Source organism: Mobula hypostoma, chromosome 22, assembly GCF_963921235.1.
Source record: "Mobula hypostoma chromosome 22, sMobHyp1.1, whole genome shotgun sequence".
Lineage (NCBI taxonomy): Eukaryota > Metazoa > Chordata > Chondrichthyes > Myliobatiformes > Myliobatidae > Mobula > Mobula hypostoma.
Genome location: NC_086118.1, coordinates 58,477,690 through 58,498,648, shown reverse-complemented (window position 1 = coordinate 58,498,648; position 20,959 = coordinate 58,477,690). Strand labels below are relative to the sequence as shown.

The 20,959-nt window shown below is 44.5% G+C and overlaps 1 protein-coding gene across 1 annotated transcript in view; it reads left to right on the top strand.

Moving 5' to 3' along the window:
• The window catches only part of mbtd1 (mbt domain containing 1), a 75,472-nt gene that overhangs the window by 40,978 nt on the left and 13,535 nt on the right, over positions 1–20,959 (top strand). Inside the window, exons 11-15 of the mRNA XM_063030687.1 lie at positions 324–428; positions 5,332–5,479; positions 7,999–8,081; positions 9,927–10,161; positions 14,820–14,894. Coding sequence (XP_062886757.1) covers positions 324–428; positions 5,332–5,479; positions 7,999–8,081; positions 9,927–10,161; positions 14,820–14,894 — 646 coding nt within the window. The remainder of the gene's footprint in view (positions 1–323; positions 429–5,331; positions 5,480–7,998; positions 8,082–9,926; positions 10,162–14,819; positions 14,895–20,959) is intronic.

Genomic DNA, 20,959 nt, shown 5'->3' with positions numbered 1-20,959 from the left:
TTTTATGAACAAATATAAAATACATGATTTAAAATGAATGGGAGTAATGTAAATAAATGATACTTGGAATTGGATTTTGTGTTAAAAGATTATGAAATTTTTTGTTTTGATGTGATGATTAATGTCAAATATGTTGTTGTATAAGTAAGAGGAGTAGGCGTAATAAGCTGTAGTTTCAGCCAACACCCTTTCGGTCTGTTTTAAAGAACTTTTTTTTTGTTGTAATTTTATTCTGTGAAAGCATCGTTGAAAATGGTGCTTTTTGTTATGTTTGTACTGACCAAAATAAATTTCATTCATTCATTCAATCTCCCAATCTTTAGGTAAGGGATGTGGACCAAAGTGGCGAGTGGTTCCAGGAAGGGATGAAGCTGGAAGCAATCGACCCTCTGAATCTCTCTGCAATCTGTGTGGCGACAGTCAGAAAGGTGAGCTCTCATAGAAATAGCTACCGTTTCTTTGTTTCCATAAGACTGTTAAGATGTAGGAGCAGAGTTAGAGTCTGCTCTGCCATTTCATCATGGCTGATCCATTTTTCCTCTCAGCCCTAATCTCCTGCCTTTCCCCACCCATATCCCTTCATGCCCTGACCAATCAAGAATTTAAGATCATAAGATGTAGCAACAGAATTAGGCCATTTAGCCTATCGAGTCTTCTCTGCCATCAGATTCTGTGATTGGGAGAAGCAAGAGTGCAAATATTTGAATCTGAAGTTGAAAAGTAAAGTGCTGGAAGAAATTGGCAAATAGCATCTTTGGAGGCAGAAGGGATGTGTTAATGTTCTGTGTCGAGACGCAGCATCACAATTGGATGAAGAGCAGTTGGGTGGGGGTGAGGAGGGTTGAGACACGCAAATTGTGGGACGTTGCAGACAGAGCAGATGCCTTACTAAATGGTCCTGTAGTCTACACTTGGTCACATTGTGACCACTGAATGTAACAGGCCAGTTTGCAGATTTTGTCTCACTTCAAAGAGCTGTTTGGATCCCTGGATGGTGTTGGGAAGTTGGGAAGAGGAGGTGAAGGGGAAGTACTGCACCTCCTGCGTTTGCAGGGGAATATGCTAATGAACAGTGAGAGGTGGGTGTACCAGGGAGTTGTGAAGAGAGTGGTCTCTACAGTAAACAGGAGTGGGTGGCGTAGTGTTGTGGGAGAGTTACGACTGATGGTGCGATCCCTTTGGAGCTGTGGCAATGGTGGAGGGTGATATGCTGGATGCAGAGGCTGGAAGAGTTAAAAATTAGGGACAAGAAAACTTTATCACTGTTCTGACTCTAGTGGCTGTGTTAGAGAAAACGTGCATGAAATGGAAGAGATGTACTCAACATTCGACAGTAAAGCTTGCAGTTTTTAAATTCCTTTGTGCATTTATGATGGCAATCTAATCTAAGAATTAAACAGTATGATCCTACATCACCTTGAGTACTGAGATTTGTTACTTCCTGCTTTTGCATGTAGGCTTGTTGTCTTGGTGCTAATTTTAAATAGTTGAAGGTATAGCTGACATAAAAATCCATCCGTTAATGAAGGGCGGGGTCCGAGTGTTTTACTGGCTTAACCGGTTATACCGGCTGTGAGGAGTTAAAGTGCATTATCAAATCTTGACAAACCCAAATAAAGAACTTTTGTTTTGCATGTTTGTAAACCTATCAAAGTTAAGATATTTGACATGGTGCGTGCCCATGATGTGAAGTGTGTGCATATGTGTAAACTCACGTGGTTACTTGGTTAAACTTGGTGAGGTCAGGTATAACCAAACCCACCCCATCCTGCTGTTATGCTGACCATTTAACCTAGATCCAAGATCAATCTAACTCTTTCAATAACCTGTAAAGCACTGGGATATTACTAATGAAAGCAATTAGCTTCACCCATCCTCCTTTCCCTGAAGCACACTTGTGATAGATTCCTTCATGCTACAGGGGTCTACTACTGCCCATCAAACTCATAAAACACAGGTAATGGCTTTCATCTTAATTTGGTCCACAAGGAAGGAATATGACAGAAGCTCCCAATTTTGTCTGCCGCAGAGCTTAACAATCCTGTTTAAGTCTGCATTGTCTGGACCAACTAACACAAGGAGAATTGCTAAACACTTACATAGAACAATACAGCACAGTACAGGCCCTTTGGTCTGCAATCTTGTGCTGAACCTTGTTTCAAGATCAATCTAACCCTTCCCTCACACATAGCCCTCAATTTTTCTATCAACCATGTGTCTATCTAAGAATCTCTTAAATCTCCTGAATGTGTCTGCCTCTACCACCACCCCTGGCAGCGTGTTGTGCTCCACTCACCCACCACTCGTGTGTGTGTGTGTGTGTGTGTGTGTGTAAAACAAAAATACTTCCCTTCATTCGCCTTAAAGTTTTATCTCCTGATATTACCCATTTCCACAAAGGGAAAAAGTCTCTGGCTGAACACACACACCTCTTATATTGTACTCCACTAACACTAGATATTAAAGGACTGCTATGAATTACTGTTGAATGTTATGTAAGTGAAACATTGTGTTGATCTGTTTTTATAAAATTATTTATTTTGTCAATTTTTTTTTTCATTTCATTGGAAGTGAAGAGACTTTTGCTACCCTGGTTCCAATTGAATTTCTCAGCAGAATGGGAATCAGCATCAGGCTTATTGTTACTGACTAATGGTGTGAAAGTTGTTTTATGGGAGCAGTACAATGCAAGGCATAATATATAGTATAAAATACAATGAAAGAAATATATGTGTGTGTTTCTAAATATATGTGTGTGAAAGGGCAATCTACAGTGAATGGAGAATCTGATAGTGGAGTGGTATGATTAGTGGAGTGGAATTTATTTTTTTTTGGGACAACCACAACAAATTTGACTCATGTGTTCCAGTTCTCAGTAAGGAACTGCCCTTGCATAGTGAGGTCGCTGATGAAGTTGTGGGGAGAAGGCAGGAGAAAGGGTTTGAGATGAACTGTGGGCTGAATGGCCAATTCTGCTCCTTTGTCTTACGGCTTTGTGCTGATTGTATTCAGGACTGCTGATCTTTTCAAAGTTCAAAGTGTATTTATTTATACTATATACAATCTTGAGATTTGTCTCCCTGTAGGCAGCCACAAAACGAAAAACACAACTGAACCCATTTAAAAAAATAAACTGTCACAACAAACCATCAAACACCCAATGTGAGGGGGGAAAAAAAAGAACAAATTGCACACAGAATTAAAAGAAAAACGAGTAAACAAATAACACATAGAGCATGAACTGCGAAGTCCCGGAAAGCGAGTCCACAGCCATGAGCCAGTTCAGAGCTGAGGTGAGTAAAGCTGGTCCAGGAGTCCGATGGCTGCAGCGTGAGTTCAGCCCTGAAACACCATGATCAAAGTGCACAAATAGTCAAAAAAAAATTTTTTAAATGGAGTAAATGAAGATACCTAGAGCATGAACTGCAGACCTTTGTGCTTGGTGCACTTGGAACTGGCAGCAGTGGGATGCTGTGGTGCTGACAATATCGTGTCGTAAACCCTTCACCATGTAACTGCCAGGAAGAGAAAGGGGAAGTCGAGGGAACGCACATCAGTCTTCATCGAGGGGGTCAGCAGTGAAAAGGGTGATATGATGAAATGTCTGTATTTCATTCAGAGTTTGAGGAGACTTGCTATATCACCAAGGACTTGCAGATTTCTACAATGTACTGCGGGGAGTATTCTAACTGGTTGCGTCCCTGTCTGGTATGGAGGGGTCACTGCACAGGATCAGGAAAAACTGCAGAGATTTGTAATCTCAGTCAGCTCCATCATGGGCACCAGTCTCCCCAGCAACCAGGACTCCTTCAAAAGGCAATGCCTCAAAACAGTGGCATCCTTCACGAAGGACCCCCATCACCCAGGGCATGCCCCCTTCTCATCAGGGAGGAGGTACTGGAGCCTGAAGGCACATACTCAGTGATTCAGAAACAGCTTACCGCTTTAATTTTATATCTATATTTCTTATTGTAGTTTATAGTTCTTTAAAATTATTGTTTAATGGTGCCTCAAAACAACAAATTTCACCACAGATACCGGTGATATCATACCTGATTCTGATTATGGTTGAGGCTCTATTAAACTAATGCCTTACTGAATCAGAATCACATTTATTATCACTGACATGCGTCATGAAATTTGTTGTTTTGTGGCAGCGCTACAGTGCAATACACAAAATTGCTATAAATACCATTAACAAATACACGTGTTTATAAAGTAAATAGATAGTGTAAAAAGAGAGCTCAAACAGTGAGGTAGTGTTCATGGGTTCATCATTGTCCGTTCAGAAATCTGATGGCAGAGGGGAAGAAACTGTTCCTGAAACGTTGAGTATGTCTTCAGGCTCGTTCACGTCTTCCCTGATGGTAGAAATGATAAGGGGGAATGTCCTGGGTGGTGGGCATTTTTAATGATGGATGCAGTCTTCATGCAGGTGATGGGTCATAGTCATACTTTATTGATCCCGAGGGAAATTTGGTTTCGTTACAGTTGCACCAACCAAGAACAGAGTATAAATATAGCCATATTTATATACATATTAACATGGTGTTGGGGAGTCTAATGCTCATTATGGAGTTGGCTGATCTTGCAGCCCTTTCCAATCCTGGGCAGTGGTCTCTTCTTATCAGACAGTGGGGCAACCAGTTAGAATGCTCTCCACAGTACATCTATGGAAATTTGCTGGAGTCTTTGGTGACATACTGTACCAAATGTTCTCTGACTCTGAATGAAATATAGCCACCAGTGTGCCTTCTTCATAATCACATCAACACCCAGGGATTTTGAAACTGCTGATCCTGTCCACTGCTCACCCCTTCACGAGGACTGGTGTGTGTTCCCTCGACTTCCCTTTCCTGAAATCCACAATCAATTCATTTGTCTTACTGACGTTGAGTGCAAGCTTGTTGCATCGTCATTGTAAATTTTACAAGCTAACAAGTTATGCAACAACAGGAATTCTGCAGAAGCTGGAAATTCAAGCAAAACACATCAAAGTTGCTGGTGAACGCAGCAGGCCAGGCAGCATCTCTAGGAAGAGGTACAGTCGACGTTTCAGGCTGAGACCCTTGGTAAGGACTAACGAAGTCCTGACGAAGGGTCTCGGCCTGAAACATCGACTGTACCTCTTCCTAGAGATGCTGCCTGACCTGCTGCGTTCACCAGCAACTTTGAAGTTATGTAACAGTTTGACTCTCCTTTTGTGAAGTAGGGCTGCTTTGTTGTCCTCAATATTCCTGCTTTGTACTGTGGACTGATCGTCACTGTTGAATTAGTGGTTTCTGCCTGTGCTTTTCAGCTGGTTTGGTGAATTTCTCTTTCTCTTTTCAGGTATTGGCAGAGGGCTACTTGATGATTGGTATCGATGGCTCGGAGGCAGCAGATGGCTCAGACTGGTTTTGCTATCACTCCACGTCACCATCCATCTTCCCCGTAGGATTCTGCGAAATTAATAAGATTGAACTGACACCCCCTCGAGGTAACATCTTTCTCTCAAGGCAATGCCATACAGTTTAAAAATTGAGCATTATTGATGAAGTATGGATGTTCCTAATTGTTCATGTAGTCTGCTGTCATATTTCTCTTAGGAAGCTGCTGCTATTTCCTTGGCTAATAATATAATCTCCCTAGTGTCAGAGATGGCTCTCAAATTCCCCCAAAGCACCAATTCTCATCAAGCTCTGTAACCCAATTAGACATAGAACGTAGAACTACAGCACAGTACAGGCCCTTGGTTCACAGTAGTGTGCTGATCTAACTCTTCCCTCTCATATAACCCTCTACTTTTCTATCATCCATCTGCCCATCTTAAGAGTCTCTTAAATGTTCCTAATATGTCTGCCTATACCACCACCCCTGGCAGCATGTTCCACACACCCACCACTCTCTGGGTTTAAAAAAAAACTTGCCTCCTATATTCTCCTAATCTGTCCTCCAATCAGCTTAAAATCAGCCCCCCTCGTCTTGTATGCCTCTATCATGACACCTCTAATTCTCCTGTGGTCCGAAGAGGGAAGCCCTAGCTCGTTCAATGTATCCTCATAAGACATGCTCTCTAATCCAGGCAGCATCCTGGTAAATCTCCTCTGCGCCTTCTCTAAAGCTTCCACGTCCTCCCGAGAATGAAATGACCAGAACTGAACACAAACTCCCAAGTGTGGTTGAACCAGGGTTTTATAGAGCTGCAGCATTCTGAAAGACTATCTCTTATTTAAAGAGCTTTTCATATATTACTTTTCTTCAATTTTTTTCTGTCTCCCTCTTCTAAGTATTATCATCTTGTACACCTCTATCAAATCACCTCTCATCTCCTTTGCTCCAGAGAGCAAAGCCCTAGCTCACTCAACCTATCGATTACTATTACCAGGATGGCTTGGCTAGGTATGAAATACTACAGGAAAAGAAACTTGGAGCTGATCCTGAAAAAAGTGGACTTATTTTTGAACAGAGTACATCTCCAGGGAGTCTACCTTCCACATTGCTTGGTCTTATATATAGTTTCTATAAGCCTGACTAAGTGGCTCCCTTCTGTTATAGTATTTTTATAGGTGGAATTTTGAACTAGTGTAGGAGTTGAGAAATAAATATCAGTGGCTCTGCTTTGACAGTGTACACAAAACTGCAGCAGCACAATGCTGATTTCAATACAACACACTGTTACCATGTACCGTCTCCTCATCTCCACCTCCTTGTACCAGTTCAGACCATTAGACACATCAGCAGATTTAGGCAGCTCGGCCCATCGAGTCTGATCCGCCATTCCATCATGGCTGATTTAATATCCTTCTCAGCCCATTGTCCTGCCTTCTCAGCCCATTGTCCTGCCTTCTCTTTGACACTGTTAATAATCAAGAACCTATCAACTCCATTCTAAATATACCCGATGACTTGGCCTCCACAGCTATCTGTGGCAATGAATTTCAAGATTCAAAACCCTCTGGCCAAAGAAATTCCTCCTCATCTCTGTTCTAAATGGACATCCTCCTATTGTGAGGCTGGGCCCTCTGGTGCTAGACTCCCCCACCTTAGAAAATGTCCACTCTATGTAGGCCTTCCACTATTCATCCGTAGCAGGTTTAATATCACTGGCAAATTTGTTGATCTGCGACAGCAGTACATTGCAATACCTAATAATAAAAACTGAATTACAGTAAGAAATCGATTTAGAAATCTGGTAGCAGAGGGAAAGAAGCTGTTCCTGAATTGCTGAGTGTGTGCCTTCAGGCTCCTGTACCTTCTCCCTGATGGTAGCAATGAGAAGAAGGCATGTCCTGGGTGAAGGAGGTCTTTGATGGTGGATGCCGCCTTTTTGAGGCATCGTTCCATGAAGATGAGCTGGATGCTGGGAGGCCAGTGCCGTGATGGAGCTGACTGAGTTCACAGTTTTCAGTTTTGTTCAGGGGCCCTTCCCCACCATACCAGATGGGCAGCCAGTGAGAATGCTCTGCAGTATATCTGTAGGAGTTTGTGTCTTTGGTGACATAGCAAATCTCCTGAAGCTCCTAATGAAATAAAGCCATGGTCGCGTCTTCTTTGAGGATCTATGCCGGGCCCAGCTTATCGATGCAGGTACAGTGATGTTGGCACCCAGGAACTTGAAATTGCTGACTCTTACCAATTCTGATCCCTCGATGAGGACTGTTACGTATGCCTTCGTCTTACTCTTTTTGAAGTCCACAATCAATCCTTTGGCCGTGCTGACCCTTGAGTGCAAGGTTGCAGTAAGTTTCACTGAGGTCCCTCCCCAAACCCCTGTTTGTGTAAATTCCAGCGAGTACAGACCCAGAGCAATCAAACACTCTTCATACATTAACCCTTCATTCCCATGAACCTCCTCTCGATCGTCTCCAATGCCAGCACATCCTTCCTTGGTCAAGGGCCCAAAACTGCTCATGATCGTCTGTGCAGCCAAATATTTAGACAATAGTTTGCTGATGTCAGGCCAATAAGATTGAGTAATTTGCTGGCTCTCTTACGGTGATGGTGACTCCTTTGCAGGCTGCACCAAATTACCTTTCAAATGGTTCGACTACCTTCGGGAAACAGGATCTGTTGCAGCACCAGTCAAACTGTTCAACAAGGTGAGAGCACAAGTTATCAAACATCTAAACTGCTTTCTTTATTATCTTTATGAAACTTTCTTTTAAACAGTATGCTTATCCCATAAAATCTTTAATTCTATATTAGGATTCTGATTTTTATGTACACAGTATTATTTTCTCATTGTAACCTGAGTTAAAGGCTGCCGAGTTTGCAGCCAGTAACTTCATATGCTTCAGATATTTAAAAACAAAATTTATTATCAAAGTACATATATTGTACAACCCTGAGATTCATTTTCTCCTAGGCATTCAGGAAAATACAATAGAATTTCTGAATTTACACACAAGACTGACAAAATGTGCAAATAAGATAAATACTGCACATATGTGTAGCGAAGGTGTTGAATGAGGCTGTTCTGTAACATGTGAGCTGCTTCCTTGTGAAGTGAATGTGGTTCCTGTGGGCTGCTGACATAGTGATGATGCAGTGAGGCTCCACCACCCGTTCTCAGTGTGATTTATTTTTTAATTGCACATTGGTTCTTTATTCATCTTTAGGTACAATTTTCATAAATTCCACGGTTTATTTTCCTCTGATGTCCACAAGAAAATGAATCTCAGGATTGGTATATGGTAACTAACATATACCAAAATAACTTCTTGTTTTGGCACAAACAAGAGAAAATCTGTAGATGCTGGAAATCCAAGGAACACACACAAAATGCTTGAGTTCCTCCAGCATTTTTTGGTCTTAAGTTACTTTGGCTTTGAGTCTACCTCAATATTAATTGGAGTTAATTAACACATCTTACATGTTTCCACCGTTGCTGCCCTCATCCGCATCTCCTCCATGTCCCATAATCCACGCTCATGCCATCTTCCCACCTTAACAGTAATAGAGTTTGTCTTGTCCTCACCTACCACCCATGAGCCTCTGCATCTAACATACCATTCTCCACAACTTCCGCCATCTCCAAAGGGACCCAACCACCAACCACATCTTTACCTCCCCCACCGCCACCCCTAACTCTCCATTTTCTACAGGGATCGCTTCTTCCGTGTTTCCCTGATCTTCTGTCCCTCCTCACTAATCTCCCTTCCATGTCCCTACAAATGGACAAAGTGCTATGCCTGCCCATTCACCTCGTCCCTCACCTCCCTTCGGGGTCCTTCCAGGTGAGACAACGCTTCACCTGCGAATCTGCTGGAGTCGTCGATATGGCCTCTTCTACGTTGGGGAAACCTGTCGTAAATTGAGGTCCGCTTTGAAGAGCACCCCTCCGCTCCATCCGCCAAAAGCGGAACTTCCAGGTGGCCAAACATTTTAATTTCAAGTAACACAAGACGCTGGAGGAACTCAGCAGGCCAGACAGCATCTATGGAAAAGAGTCCAATCGATGTTTCAGGCCAAGACCCTTCATTTTGACTTTTAATTCCGATTCTCATTCCTCTTCCGACATATCGGTCCGTGGTCACCTGTTGTGCCATGATAGGGCCACCCTCAGGGTGGAGGAACGACACCTTATCTTCCAACTGGGTAGCCTCCAACCTGATGGCATGAAAAAAAAATTCCTTCCCCATTCCCTCTTCATTTATTCCCCACTCTGGCTCCTTACTGTTCTCACCTGCCTAACACCTCCTCCCATTTCTGCTGTGGTCCACTCTCCTCTCCCATCAGATTCCTTCCTGTCACCCCACCTTTTTATTCTGACCTCTTCCCCCTTTCTTTCCAGTCCTGAAGAATGGTCTGGGTCTGAAACGTTGACTGTTTGTTCATTTCCATAGATGCTGCCCGACCTGCCGAGATCCTCCAGTGTTTTGTGTGCATTATACTTTAAATGGGATTTTTCAGTTGGGCAGTACTAACTCTGTTTTCTGTCGCAGGAAGTTCCAAACCATGGCTTCCGAGTGGGGATGAAGCTGGAGGCAGTGGATTTGATGGAGCCACGCCTGGTGTGTGTAGCCACCGTCACCCGCATTGTACACCGGCTCCTCAGGATTCACTTTGATGGCTGGGAGGATGAATACGACCAGTGGGTGGACTGTGAATCTCCAGACCTCTACCCAGTGGGCTGGTGTGAGCTGACAGGCTACCAGCTTCAGCCTCCAGCGTCGCAGTGTGAGTGATCTCCTCTCCTCCAAAGTCACAATGAAATCCCTTCACAGATCAGAATCAGGATTATTACCACTGATGTGTGTTGTGAAATGTGTTGCTTTGTGACAGCAGGACAGAAAATTCACTATAAATTACCAATAAGTGTGAGTAGAAAAATTGCAAAAATATTGAGATAATGTGTGTGTGTGTCTCTGTGTGTGTCTCTCTCACTCTCTCTCTCAACCATCTGAAAATGAATGTCACAGTTCAGTTTTTCAATGTATATTGCACCCTGCACTGAGCTTGGGCTCCTTGGGCCAGTCTGTCCCTGCACTTATATGTTAAAATATATCATGCCAAACAGGAATAGTGAGGTATTGTTCGTAGACTGTTTGGAAATATGGCAGAGGGGGAGAAGCTGTTCCTAAAACGGGGGCTAGCCCCGCCCATTGGTGCTGCCCTCCAGTGTTTGATCAGTGTAATGACAAGCTGCATTGCACGTGTGTGTGTGCATGCAGTCATCTGCGGACTTCTGAGAACTGCTTCTTGCTGATAACACCCATGCACCATCAGTTTATTAGACACGTTACTCAGGGATTTAAGCTGCATATGTATAAATATATTTTGTGTGACTGTTTACTTGTTATCGTATATGTGCCTTGTGTAGTGTGTGACTGTTGGTACAGTGTTTTTCACTGGCCACGGAGGAATGCTGTTTCGTTTGGCTGTACACCCATGAGTTCATTCATTCATTCATTCATTCTCTCTGTCTCTGTCTCTCCCTCTCCCTCTCTCCCCCAATGTTGTTAGAAGATGGAACTGTAGTTCTGGGTCTGTGATTTATGGATTGGACCGTAGTTCACTTGGACAACTTCAGCATTGTTTTTATATTGTGTTTTCACTCGTTCTTTCTCGTGATTTGTATTCTGTGCGTGGAGAGGGTTTGAGGTACTTGTTGCCATTGATGTGATTTTTTTTTGCATATGGGGGCGGGTTGATATTCTTCTTTGAACAGCTTCCATGGTTTTCTTTGTTTCATGGCTGTCAGGAGAAGATAAATCTCAGAGTTGTGTACTGCATACATACTTTGATAATAGGTGTACCTTGAACCATGAATCAGTGGCTATCCTTAATAAGTTCAAGTCTATCCCAATACATATATATACCTGGTCCCTTATGATACGTTCCAATGTTTCCCACAAGTGATGTCAGACTCACTGGCCTATAATTTCCTGGTCTATGTTCCGAGCCATTTTTTAAACAGCGGAATAACATTAGCTATCCTCCAATCCTCTGGGACCTCTCCTGCCACTAAGAATGCCTTAATATCTCTGTAAGGGCCCTGGCAGTTTCTGCACTTGCCTCCCGTAGGGTCCCAGGGAACACCTTATCAGACCTTGGGAATTCACCCACCCTGATTTGTCTCAGGGTAACACCTACCTTCTCTTTAATCTGTGCAGGCTCCATGAAGTTGATATCGCTTTGTCTCACTTCTGTAGACTGTGTTATTCTCCCCAGTCTGGTTTGGTCCACACATGCATTACCATTCTGGTCTTCCAAAGGACCAATTTTGTCCCTTACAATAGTTTTGCTCATAACATATTTGTAGAGTCCCTTAGGATTCTCCTTCGCCTTGTCTGCTACTTTTAGCCTTTCTTATTTCTTAAGTGTTCTCTTGCATTTCTTGTACTCCGTAAGCACACATTTATTCCTTCCTGCCTATTCCTGCTATGTGCCTCCTTTTTCCTCTTAACCATTGCCTCAATATCTCTTCAGAGCCGAGGTTCCCTGCACTTCTTATCTTTACCTTTGATTCCAACAGGCACATATGAGCTTTGTACTCTCAACCTTTCATTTTTGAAGGCCTCTCACTTACCAAGTCCACCTTTGCCAAAAACAGCCTGTCCCAATCCATACTTGCCAAATCATTGCTGATACCATCAAAATTGGCCTTTTCCCCCATCTAGAATCGCAACCCGCGTACCAGACCTACCTTTTTGCATTTACTTTGCATTCAGTGACCATAATGCCATTAGTTTCAAAGTGTTTCCCCTACACAAACTTCTGTCACCTGCCCTGTCTCATTCCCTAGTCAGAGATCAAGTATCGCCCACTCTTATTGGAACTTCTACTCAGTGATGAAGGAAACTTTCCTGAAGACATTTGACAAACTCTATCCCATCTAGTCCTTTTTACAGTATGGGATTCCCAGTCAATATGTGGAAAGTTAAAATCATCTACTATAACAACCTTATGCTTCTCGCAATGGTCTGTGATCTCTTTACAAATTAGTTCCTGTAAATCCCTGACAGTTGGGTGGTCTGTGATATAGCCCCATTAGTGTGGTCATACCTTTCTTGTTTCTCATTTCCACCCTTATTGCCTGACTCGTCGAGTTCTCCAGTCTGTCCTGGAGGAGCAGTGCCTTTCCCTGACTAGTCATACCAGGGAAATCCTTTATTCTCTCCCACTCTCACGTTTAAAACTATGTGTTCTGACTTCCCCTTTCTGAAGTCCACAATCAATCCCTTGGACTTGCAAGGTTGTTGTGACTCTACTCAACCAGCCGATCTGTCTAACCCCGGTATGCCTCCTCACTGCCATCTGAGACTCTACCCACAAGGGTGTTGTCTGACGAATTTATATAAGGTGTTTGAGCTGTGCCGAACCACACAGTCATGAGTGCAGAGAGAATAATCACAGTGAAATGAACTTGAACTGTGATTGGCTATTAGAGGGGTACACCAATGGGCTATTAAAGATGTGAAATGTGTTCTAAGTGAAAGAACTGCAGTTGTAATTCAGCACAGTGTTTTCAAATCAAATCTGATTTGAAGATTTTAGTCCATTCAGTTTCTCTCTCAGACAGCATACATTTGAGTTCTCCCCTTCAGAGGGAGATGCAGACAAAATAATCGTCACAAATGCGATTTACAAACGTTTTCACTGGAGCACAAGAGAATGAGGGATGATATTATCGGGGTGTATGAAATCATGCGGGGTGTAGGTAGGGTGAATGCACACAGTGTTTTTCCCAGGGTTGAGGAATCTAGAACCAGGCGGCACAGGTTTAAGGTGAGAAGGGTGAAATTTAATAGGAATTTGAAGGGCAACTTTTTCCACCAAGAGGGTAGTCAGTGTTTGGAATTAGCTGCCAGAGGAAGTTACATTAACAACATTTAAAAGGCACATGGTCAGTTACATGGGTTGAAAAGGCTTGGAGGAATAGCAAAGTAAGTTTATTATCAAAGTACATATATATAACCCTAAGATTCATTTACTTGTGGGCAATCAGAGTAAATCCAAGAAACACAATAGAATCAATGAAAGACCAACAGGACAGACAAATGGTGTGCAAAAAAACCCCAACAAACTGTATATTGACTGGTTGCATCACAGCCTGGTGTGGAAACACTAATGCCCTTGAACAGAAAATTCTACAAAAAGTAGTGTTAACCATCCAGTGCTCCCCACATCGGCACAGAGCGTTGTCACAGGAAAACAGCATCCGTCTTCAGGGAGCTCCACCACTCAGCTCATGCTCTCTTCTCACTGCTGTCATCAGGAAGAAGATGCAAAGGCCTCTGGACTCGCACCACCAGGATCAAGAGCTGTTATTACTCCTCAACCATCAGGCTCTTGAACCAGACTTCACTCTCCGTGTCACTGAGCTGCTCCCACCAACTGGACTCACTTCCAAGGACTCTTCATCCCATGTTCTGGATATTTATTGTTTATTTATTATTATTATTACTTCTTTTGTATTTGCGCAGTTTGTTATCCTTTGCACTCTGTTTGTCTGTCCTGTTGGGTGCAGTCTTGCATTGTTTCTAATGTGTTTCTTGGATTTACTGCGAATGTCCACAGGAAAACGAATCTCAGGGTTGTGTGTGGTGTGTGGCCTCCGTCGGTCGTCGTCGACCATGGGTATTGCACCTCTGGTAGTCAGTCACTGGCGAGTGGCCTCTCCAGGGCAGAGTTGATGTGGAGATCCGTCTGTTGCCCATGCAGTGGGACCCCCCTCTCCGTGCTGATGACAGGTCCAAAGGAACGACAAAAGTCGATACAGTTTGGTGCCAGCTGCATTGCAGGAGTTGCCGTGCCGGTGCTGGGTACAGCAGTCAGCCGCCTTCAGGACTCCGACTCTGGATTTTTCCTTGGGGTTTACTCCCAAAGTCTTTCCCATGAGCGGGTATAGCTGCAAGGCAGCGGAGGTTTGAAATCGGAGTTTTCCCTCTCCTAGGTGAGCTACCATCCGTGGTTAACGAGCCCCATCTACCCGGAGCCAGTGACCCACCTTTGCCCCTTCTCCTGTCAGTGAGAACAGCTCTGCCGGGCATGAGAACTATGCCACACGTGAAGGCCAGGAGTTGGACTTGGTTGTCAGAGGCTGTTTGAGATGCACGCCAGAAAGAGCATTTCTTTAGCAGTGGGAGCTCGGCCCCACTACCACCCTTCAGCTATGACTACCTTTGGAGCCTCAGGGTTGTATATGTACTTTGATAATAAATATACTTTGAATGGCAAGTGTTTACATGGTTGTTTTTAACACTGATTTCTTATCTCCTCTGCTTGAATCAAATGGTGTTTGGCATCCTTGTTGTGATGTGTTGGCTGGTTACTGAGCTGGTGGATGTGCTTTATCCTTTCTTCATCTCTGCCTTTTCTTGTTGTACTTCCAGCCTCCAGAGAGAATCAGACCAGTGTGATGAAGAAGAAGAAAGCCAAGTCCAGCCAGTACAAAGGCCACAAGAAAAGTAGGATGCCTGCTTTGCAATTATTTTTCAGTTCTCTCCCAGTCTGCTTGACTATTACTAAAACCATTAGCAAATATTTTACCGAAAATCAATAGCAATAACACATAGACTACAGGAATATCGCCATATTTATCTGTCATACCAGTGCTGTATATTTGTACAAATTCTTTCTGGTCATGCTGTCATTTCAGTGTCTGTTAGAAGAAGAATTGCTTTATTTGTCACATATACATCGAAACGCAGTGAAATGTGACCTGTCAATGGCCATGTCAGTCCAAGGATGTGCTGGGGGCAAGTTTCCAATTCTGGTGCCAACATGGCATGCCCACAACTCCACCCTAAACTGTACGTCTTTGGTAATATAGGTGGAGACCACAGCACCCAGAAGAAACCCGCACCACCATAGAGAGAAAAGTGCAAACTGCATAAAGCCTGTGGCAGGAATTGAAACACGATGGGATCGCTGGCGCTGTAAAGCATTGCACTAACCGCTGTGCACCCGTGCCGCTGTACCATGAAGAGGTACGGCTCTGGGACTGGTGCAACTGCGCAGTCTTTGGCTGATGGAACTGCCTAGCCAAGGCAGCACTGGGCCGAGGGGATGGAGGGGTTCCCTGTTCTATTTGAGCATTACCATCCTGAAATGTGAAGTATCAATTTCCATCATCTTCTGCATTTTTTTCAAAGTGCAGAAAGTACTTTCTCCTTCACGTAGCTCCTCCTTCCTGTTAGCTGCCAGCAAGGATCTGAGCTGCAACAGCTCCACACACAGGCAATGTGTGACTCTGCTGATTCTGTCCGGGGAGTGCGAGTCAGTACACACAGGCAGTGTGTGACTGTGCTGAATCTGTCCGGGGAGTGAGAGACGGTACACACAGGCAATGTGTAACTGTGCTGATTCTGTCCGGGGAGTGAGAGACGGTACACACAGGCAATGTGTAACTGTGCTGATTCTGTCCGGGGAGTGAGAGACGGTACACACAGGCAATGTGTGACTGTGCTGATTCTGTCCGGGGAGTGAGAGACGGTACACACAGGCAATGTGTGACTGTGCTGATTCTGTCCGGGGAGTGAGAGACGGTACACACAGGCAATGTGTAACTGTGCTGATTCTGTCCGGGGAGTGAGAGACGGTACACACAGGCAATGTGTAACTGTGCTGATTCTGTCCGGGGAGTGAGAGACGGTACACACAGGCAATGTGTGACTCTGCTGATTCTGTCCGGGGAGTGAGAGACGGTACACACAGGCAATGTGTGACTGTGCTGATTCTGTCCGGGGAGTGAGAGACGGTACACACAGGCAATGTGTGACTGTGCTGATTCTGTCCGGGGAGTGAGAGACGGTACACACAGGCAGTGTGTAACTGTGCTGATTCTGTCCGGGGAGTGAGAGTCAGTACACACAGGCAGCGTGTGACTGTGCTGATTCTGTCCGGGGAGTGAGAGACGGTACACACAGGCAATGTGTGACTGTGCTGATTCTGTCCGGGGAGTGCGAGTCAGTACACACAGGCGGTATGTAACTGTGCTGAATCTGTCCAGGGAGTGAGAGACGGTACACACAGGCAATGTGTAACTGTGCTGATTCTGTCCGGGGAGTGAGAGACGGTACACACAGGCAGTGTGTGACTGTGCTAATTCTGTCCGGGGAGTGAGAGACGGTACACACAGGCAGTGTGTGACTGTGCTGATTCTGTCCGGGGAGTTAGAGACGGTACACACAGGCAGTGTGTGACTGTGCTGATTCTGTCCGGGGAGTGAGAGACGGTACACACAGGCAATGTGTAACTGTGCTGATTCTGTCCGGCACAGGCAATGTATGACTTTTTGCATTTTATTTATTTTTTAAATTTGGAGTTACAGCACAAAAACAGGCCCTTCTCAATAAGCACATGCCATGAAGTTACACTCATGGGACCAATTAATCTACTAACCTGTGTGTTTTTGGTTGTGGGAGGAAACCCATGTGGTCAGAGGGAGAATGTACAAACTTCTTCCAGAGAGCAGAGGAACTGAATCTGGTTGCTGGCACTGCAGAGCGTTATGGTATCTGATATGCTACAGTTACACACGTTTTCTTTTAACCCAACTGATGCTGCCTGTAGGCCGGCTGGTGGCATAGTGGCATCATCGCCGGACTTCGGAGCAAAGGCTCATGAGTTCGAATCCAGCCGGCTCCCTTGCACGCTTTCCATCTGTGCTGGGTTGAGCGTCGAGCTAGCAAGCTAAATAAGAAAGCCTGCAAAAAAATAAAACGTCGTCATGATGGCGTCCTGATGACTCCACTCAAGGGCTTTCTTCTTCTTCATGCTCCCTGTACTGGGAGTGTGCAGTGGAAAATGCAGAGGGAATTTCGACCACAGTCTGGAATTGTTTGCTCCTTTTAAACATCAGGCAGCTATTTCCCTGTCGTATTGCACATTGGCCAAAAGGCCCACCCTCTCTCTGCAAACAAAACATTACACAGGAAGCAGCAAGGACTTCATTCTCAGGATTTTGTGGAAGATTTGTGATGTTTTCTCAGTGGGCGGTAATAAACGTTTCCATATTTTCAAAGTCAAGTTTCCTGCCATCTGCACAAGTACAGGTGCAATGAAAAATCATACTTATGGCAGCATCAGAGAAGCTACATTCACAAGAAAAATCATACATCACTTTAAAAAGAAAGAATATAATTGGAACAAGAAAAACTGTTTTAGTGAAAAATGAGAAAATTTTAAATTCTTGATTGGTCAGGGCATGAATAGATATGGGGAGAAGGCAGGAGACGGGCTGAGGAGAAAATTGGATCAGCCATGATGACATGGTGGAGCAGACTCAATGGGCCAAATGGCCTAATTCTGCTCCTATGTCTTATGGTCTTAAACTGTAGTGATTAGGATTTTGCCAGTTGCTTCAGCAACCAAATGTTTGAAGGGAAGTAGCTGTTCTTGAAATTGGTGGTTTGTACGTCCTGTCCAGTGGGCCTGTGAGAAGATGGAATGCATGGGTGTTGTGATCTTTGATGGCTGTTGCATTTCTCAGGCAGCACCTCCTATACATACTACTGATGGTGGGGAGGGATAAACCTGAGGCTAAATACTGCTTTGGTCAGACTGCACTTGGGCAGTTTTGGGCCCCTTGTCTAAGAAAAGATGTGCTGAACTTGGAGAGTCCAGAGGAGATTCAGAAATTGGAGACCCCAGGAATGAAAGGGTTAATATTTGAGGAGTATTTGATGGCCCTGGAGTTGTACTCACTGGAGTTTAGAAGAATGAGGGGCGGGGGAATCTCATTGAAACCTATCGAATATTGAAGGGTCTGGATAGAGTGGATGCAAGAGGATGTTTGCAATATTGGGTGAGTCTAGGACCAGAGGGAACAGCCTCAGACTAGAAGGATGTCCCTCTAGAGTTTAACGGGAGGAATTCCTTTAGCTAGAGAGTAGTGAATCTGTGGCATTCACTACCACAGATGGCTGTGGAGGCCTAGTCATTGGGTATATTTAAAGCAGAGGTTGATAGGTTAAAGATTAGAAAGTGCATCAAGATTTATAGGGAGAAGGCAGAGGAATGGGGTTGAGAGAGATAATAAATCAGCCATGATGGAAAGGCAGAGCACATTCAATGGGCTGAATGGCCTAACCTGCTCCATGTCGCAGAGTCCACTACTCTCTGCAGCTTCTTGCATCCCTGCACATTTGACTTGCTGGAGCAGACCATGATACACCCAGACGGGATACTTTCCACAGTGCATCTGTAGAGTGGTCGGTGACTAACTGAACCTCCCAAGGAAGTGAAGACACTGGCATGCTTTCCTTGTGACTGCATCTACGTGCCTGGACTTGGACCTGGACAGGTCACCTGATATGTTGACACTCAGGAATTTAAAACTGCTGACTCCCTCTGCCAACAATTCTGCAACGTAGACTGCCGCATGTTCGCTCCCCCCCAGCCTGTTCCACTCCGTGAAGTCAGCAATCAGCTCCTTGCCTGAGCACGATGCTGTTGTTGCAGCATCACTTGCCCTGTGACCTATCTACCCCGCGACAAGTACAGGTATTATCCAGGTACAGGTACAACCCTGAGATCATTTACTGGGGACATGCTCAATAAATCCATAATAGAATCAATGAAAGACTGCACTAACTGGGCGTTCAACCAGCGTCCAGAAGACACCAAACTGCAAATACAAAAGAAAGACATAATAAATAAGTGAATTTATCCCCTTTAGTTCAAGAGCTTGATGATTGAGGGGTAATAACTGTTCCTGAACATGGTGGAGTGAGTCCTGAGGCTCCTGTACCACCTTCCTGATGGCAGTAGTGAGAAGAGAGCGTGGCCTAGGTGATGGAGAGGGCTTTGCCCTTGAATGACTGGGCATATTTATTACTTTTTGTAGGATTTTCCATTCAAAGGCACTGGTGTTTCTTTACCAGGCTGTGATGCAGCCAGTCAATATACTCTGCACCACACATCTATTTAAAAAAAAGTTGTCAGTTACAGCCGACGTACTGAATCTTCACAAACTCCTAAGGGGGTAGAGGTGCTGCCGTGCTTTCTTTGTAATTGCATTTACGTGCAGGGCCCAGGACAGGTCCTCTGAAATGATAACTCTGAGGATTTTAAAGTTGCTGACCCCCTCCTCCTCTGATCCTCCAATGAGGACTGGCTCATAAACCTCTGCTTTCCTCCTCCTGAAGTCTAATCAGCTCCTTGGTCCTGCTGACTTTGAGTGAGAGATTATTGTTACAGCAGTATTCAGCCAGGTTTTCAATCTCACACCTCTGTACTGATGCTTTAATCTGGCCAATGACAGTGATGGTTCAAGGTTCATTTTATTGTCAAAGTCTGCATGTACAATACAACTCAAATAATTGTCTTTTCCAGATAGCCATAAAATACATAAGGAAAAAGCAAAGGAAACATCTAGCAGACCCCGGAAACCCTGAACCCCCCTCCCCGCAGGAAAAAAAACAATAACAATCCCAGACACTCCCTCCCCACAGAAAAAATCAGCAACAATAACAATCCCTGACCTCCCTTCCCAGAGAAAAAACAGCATTAATAAATCCCCGACCCCTCTCCCCCACAGAAAAAACAGCAACAATAACAATCCTCATTTGTCGTCATTAGAGTGGGCACAGAAGGGCATGAAGAGTCTGGTTTTATGCTGTATGACCAAACATAGGAAGAACTAATTTCTGTCCAGTGTTTAGCAATACAACGCAGAAAAGGCCCTTCCAACCCTTCGAGCCATGTTGCACCGCCTGATTTAACTCTAACCTAATCACGGGACAATCTACAGTGACCAATTAACCCACCCATGGGAGGAAACCGCAGCACCCGGGAAAGGCCATGCATTCCTTGGGGAGGATGTAGCAACAGTGTTGTGGAACTGAGCTCCAAACTCGAATGTCCTGAGCGTCGAGCTCACCGTGGCAGCTTATAGTGACGACGTTCACCATGAGCGTGAGTCTGCAGGAAGAAGCTGCAACCCAGGTCCCACAAAACAATGTCGGAGAAGTTCCATTCGGTTGTTGGATCCCATTGAGGCCTTGAGACAGTTCAGTGATACCATTAATCAGGACTATTGCTTGTATATAATAAGCCAAATGGTGCAGCTAGTGCAGCCATTCTGAACACTATACTGAGAGATTAACCCATGTGAAGAAGCCAGTCAGTCTATTCATTCTGCTCATGAGTGTCGAGACAGACAGAAGTTTCTCTCCATATCGAACTCTTCCATCTCAGGCAGGCCAGAAGTCCACAGTGTCCCCACACTAGCAGTTAGGTCACTGCCAGGCTCCAAACAGGTAATCCAGCAGCGCGAAAGAGGAAACATGTTTATTATTCATTTATAACACATTTATGGGACGTGGCTGTTGGCAAGGCCAGTATTCTCAGTTCCCTTTCAAACTGGAGTTTGTTAATGAAGTGGCCCAATGGATACTCTTGGCATATTTCTTTCCCTGAGGGAAATTGGAAAAGCAGATAAGGTACAGCACGATAACAGGCCCATGGTGCCCAGTGGGACCCGTGTGTCCGGTCACCCTACCGACCCGTGTGTCCGGTCACCCTACCG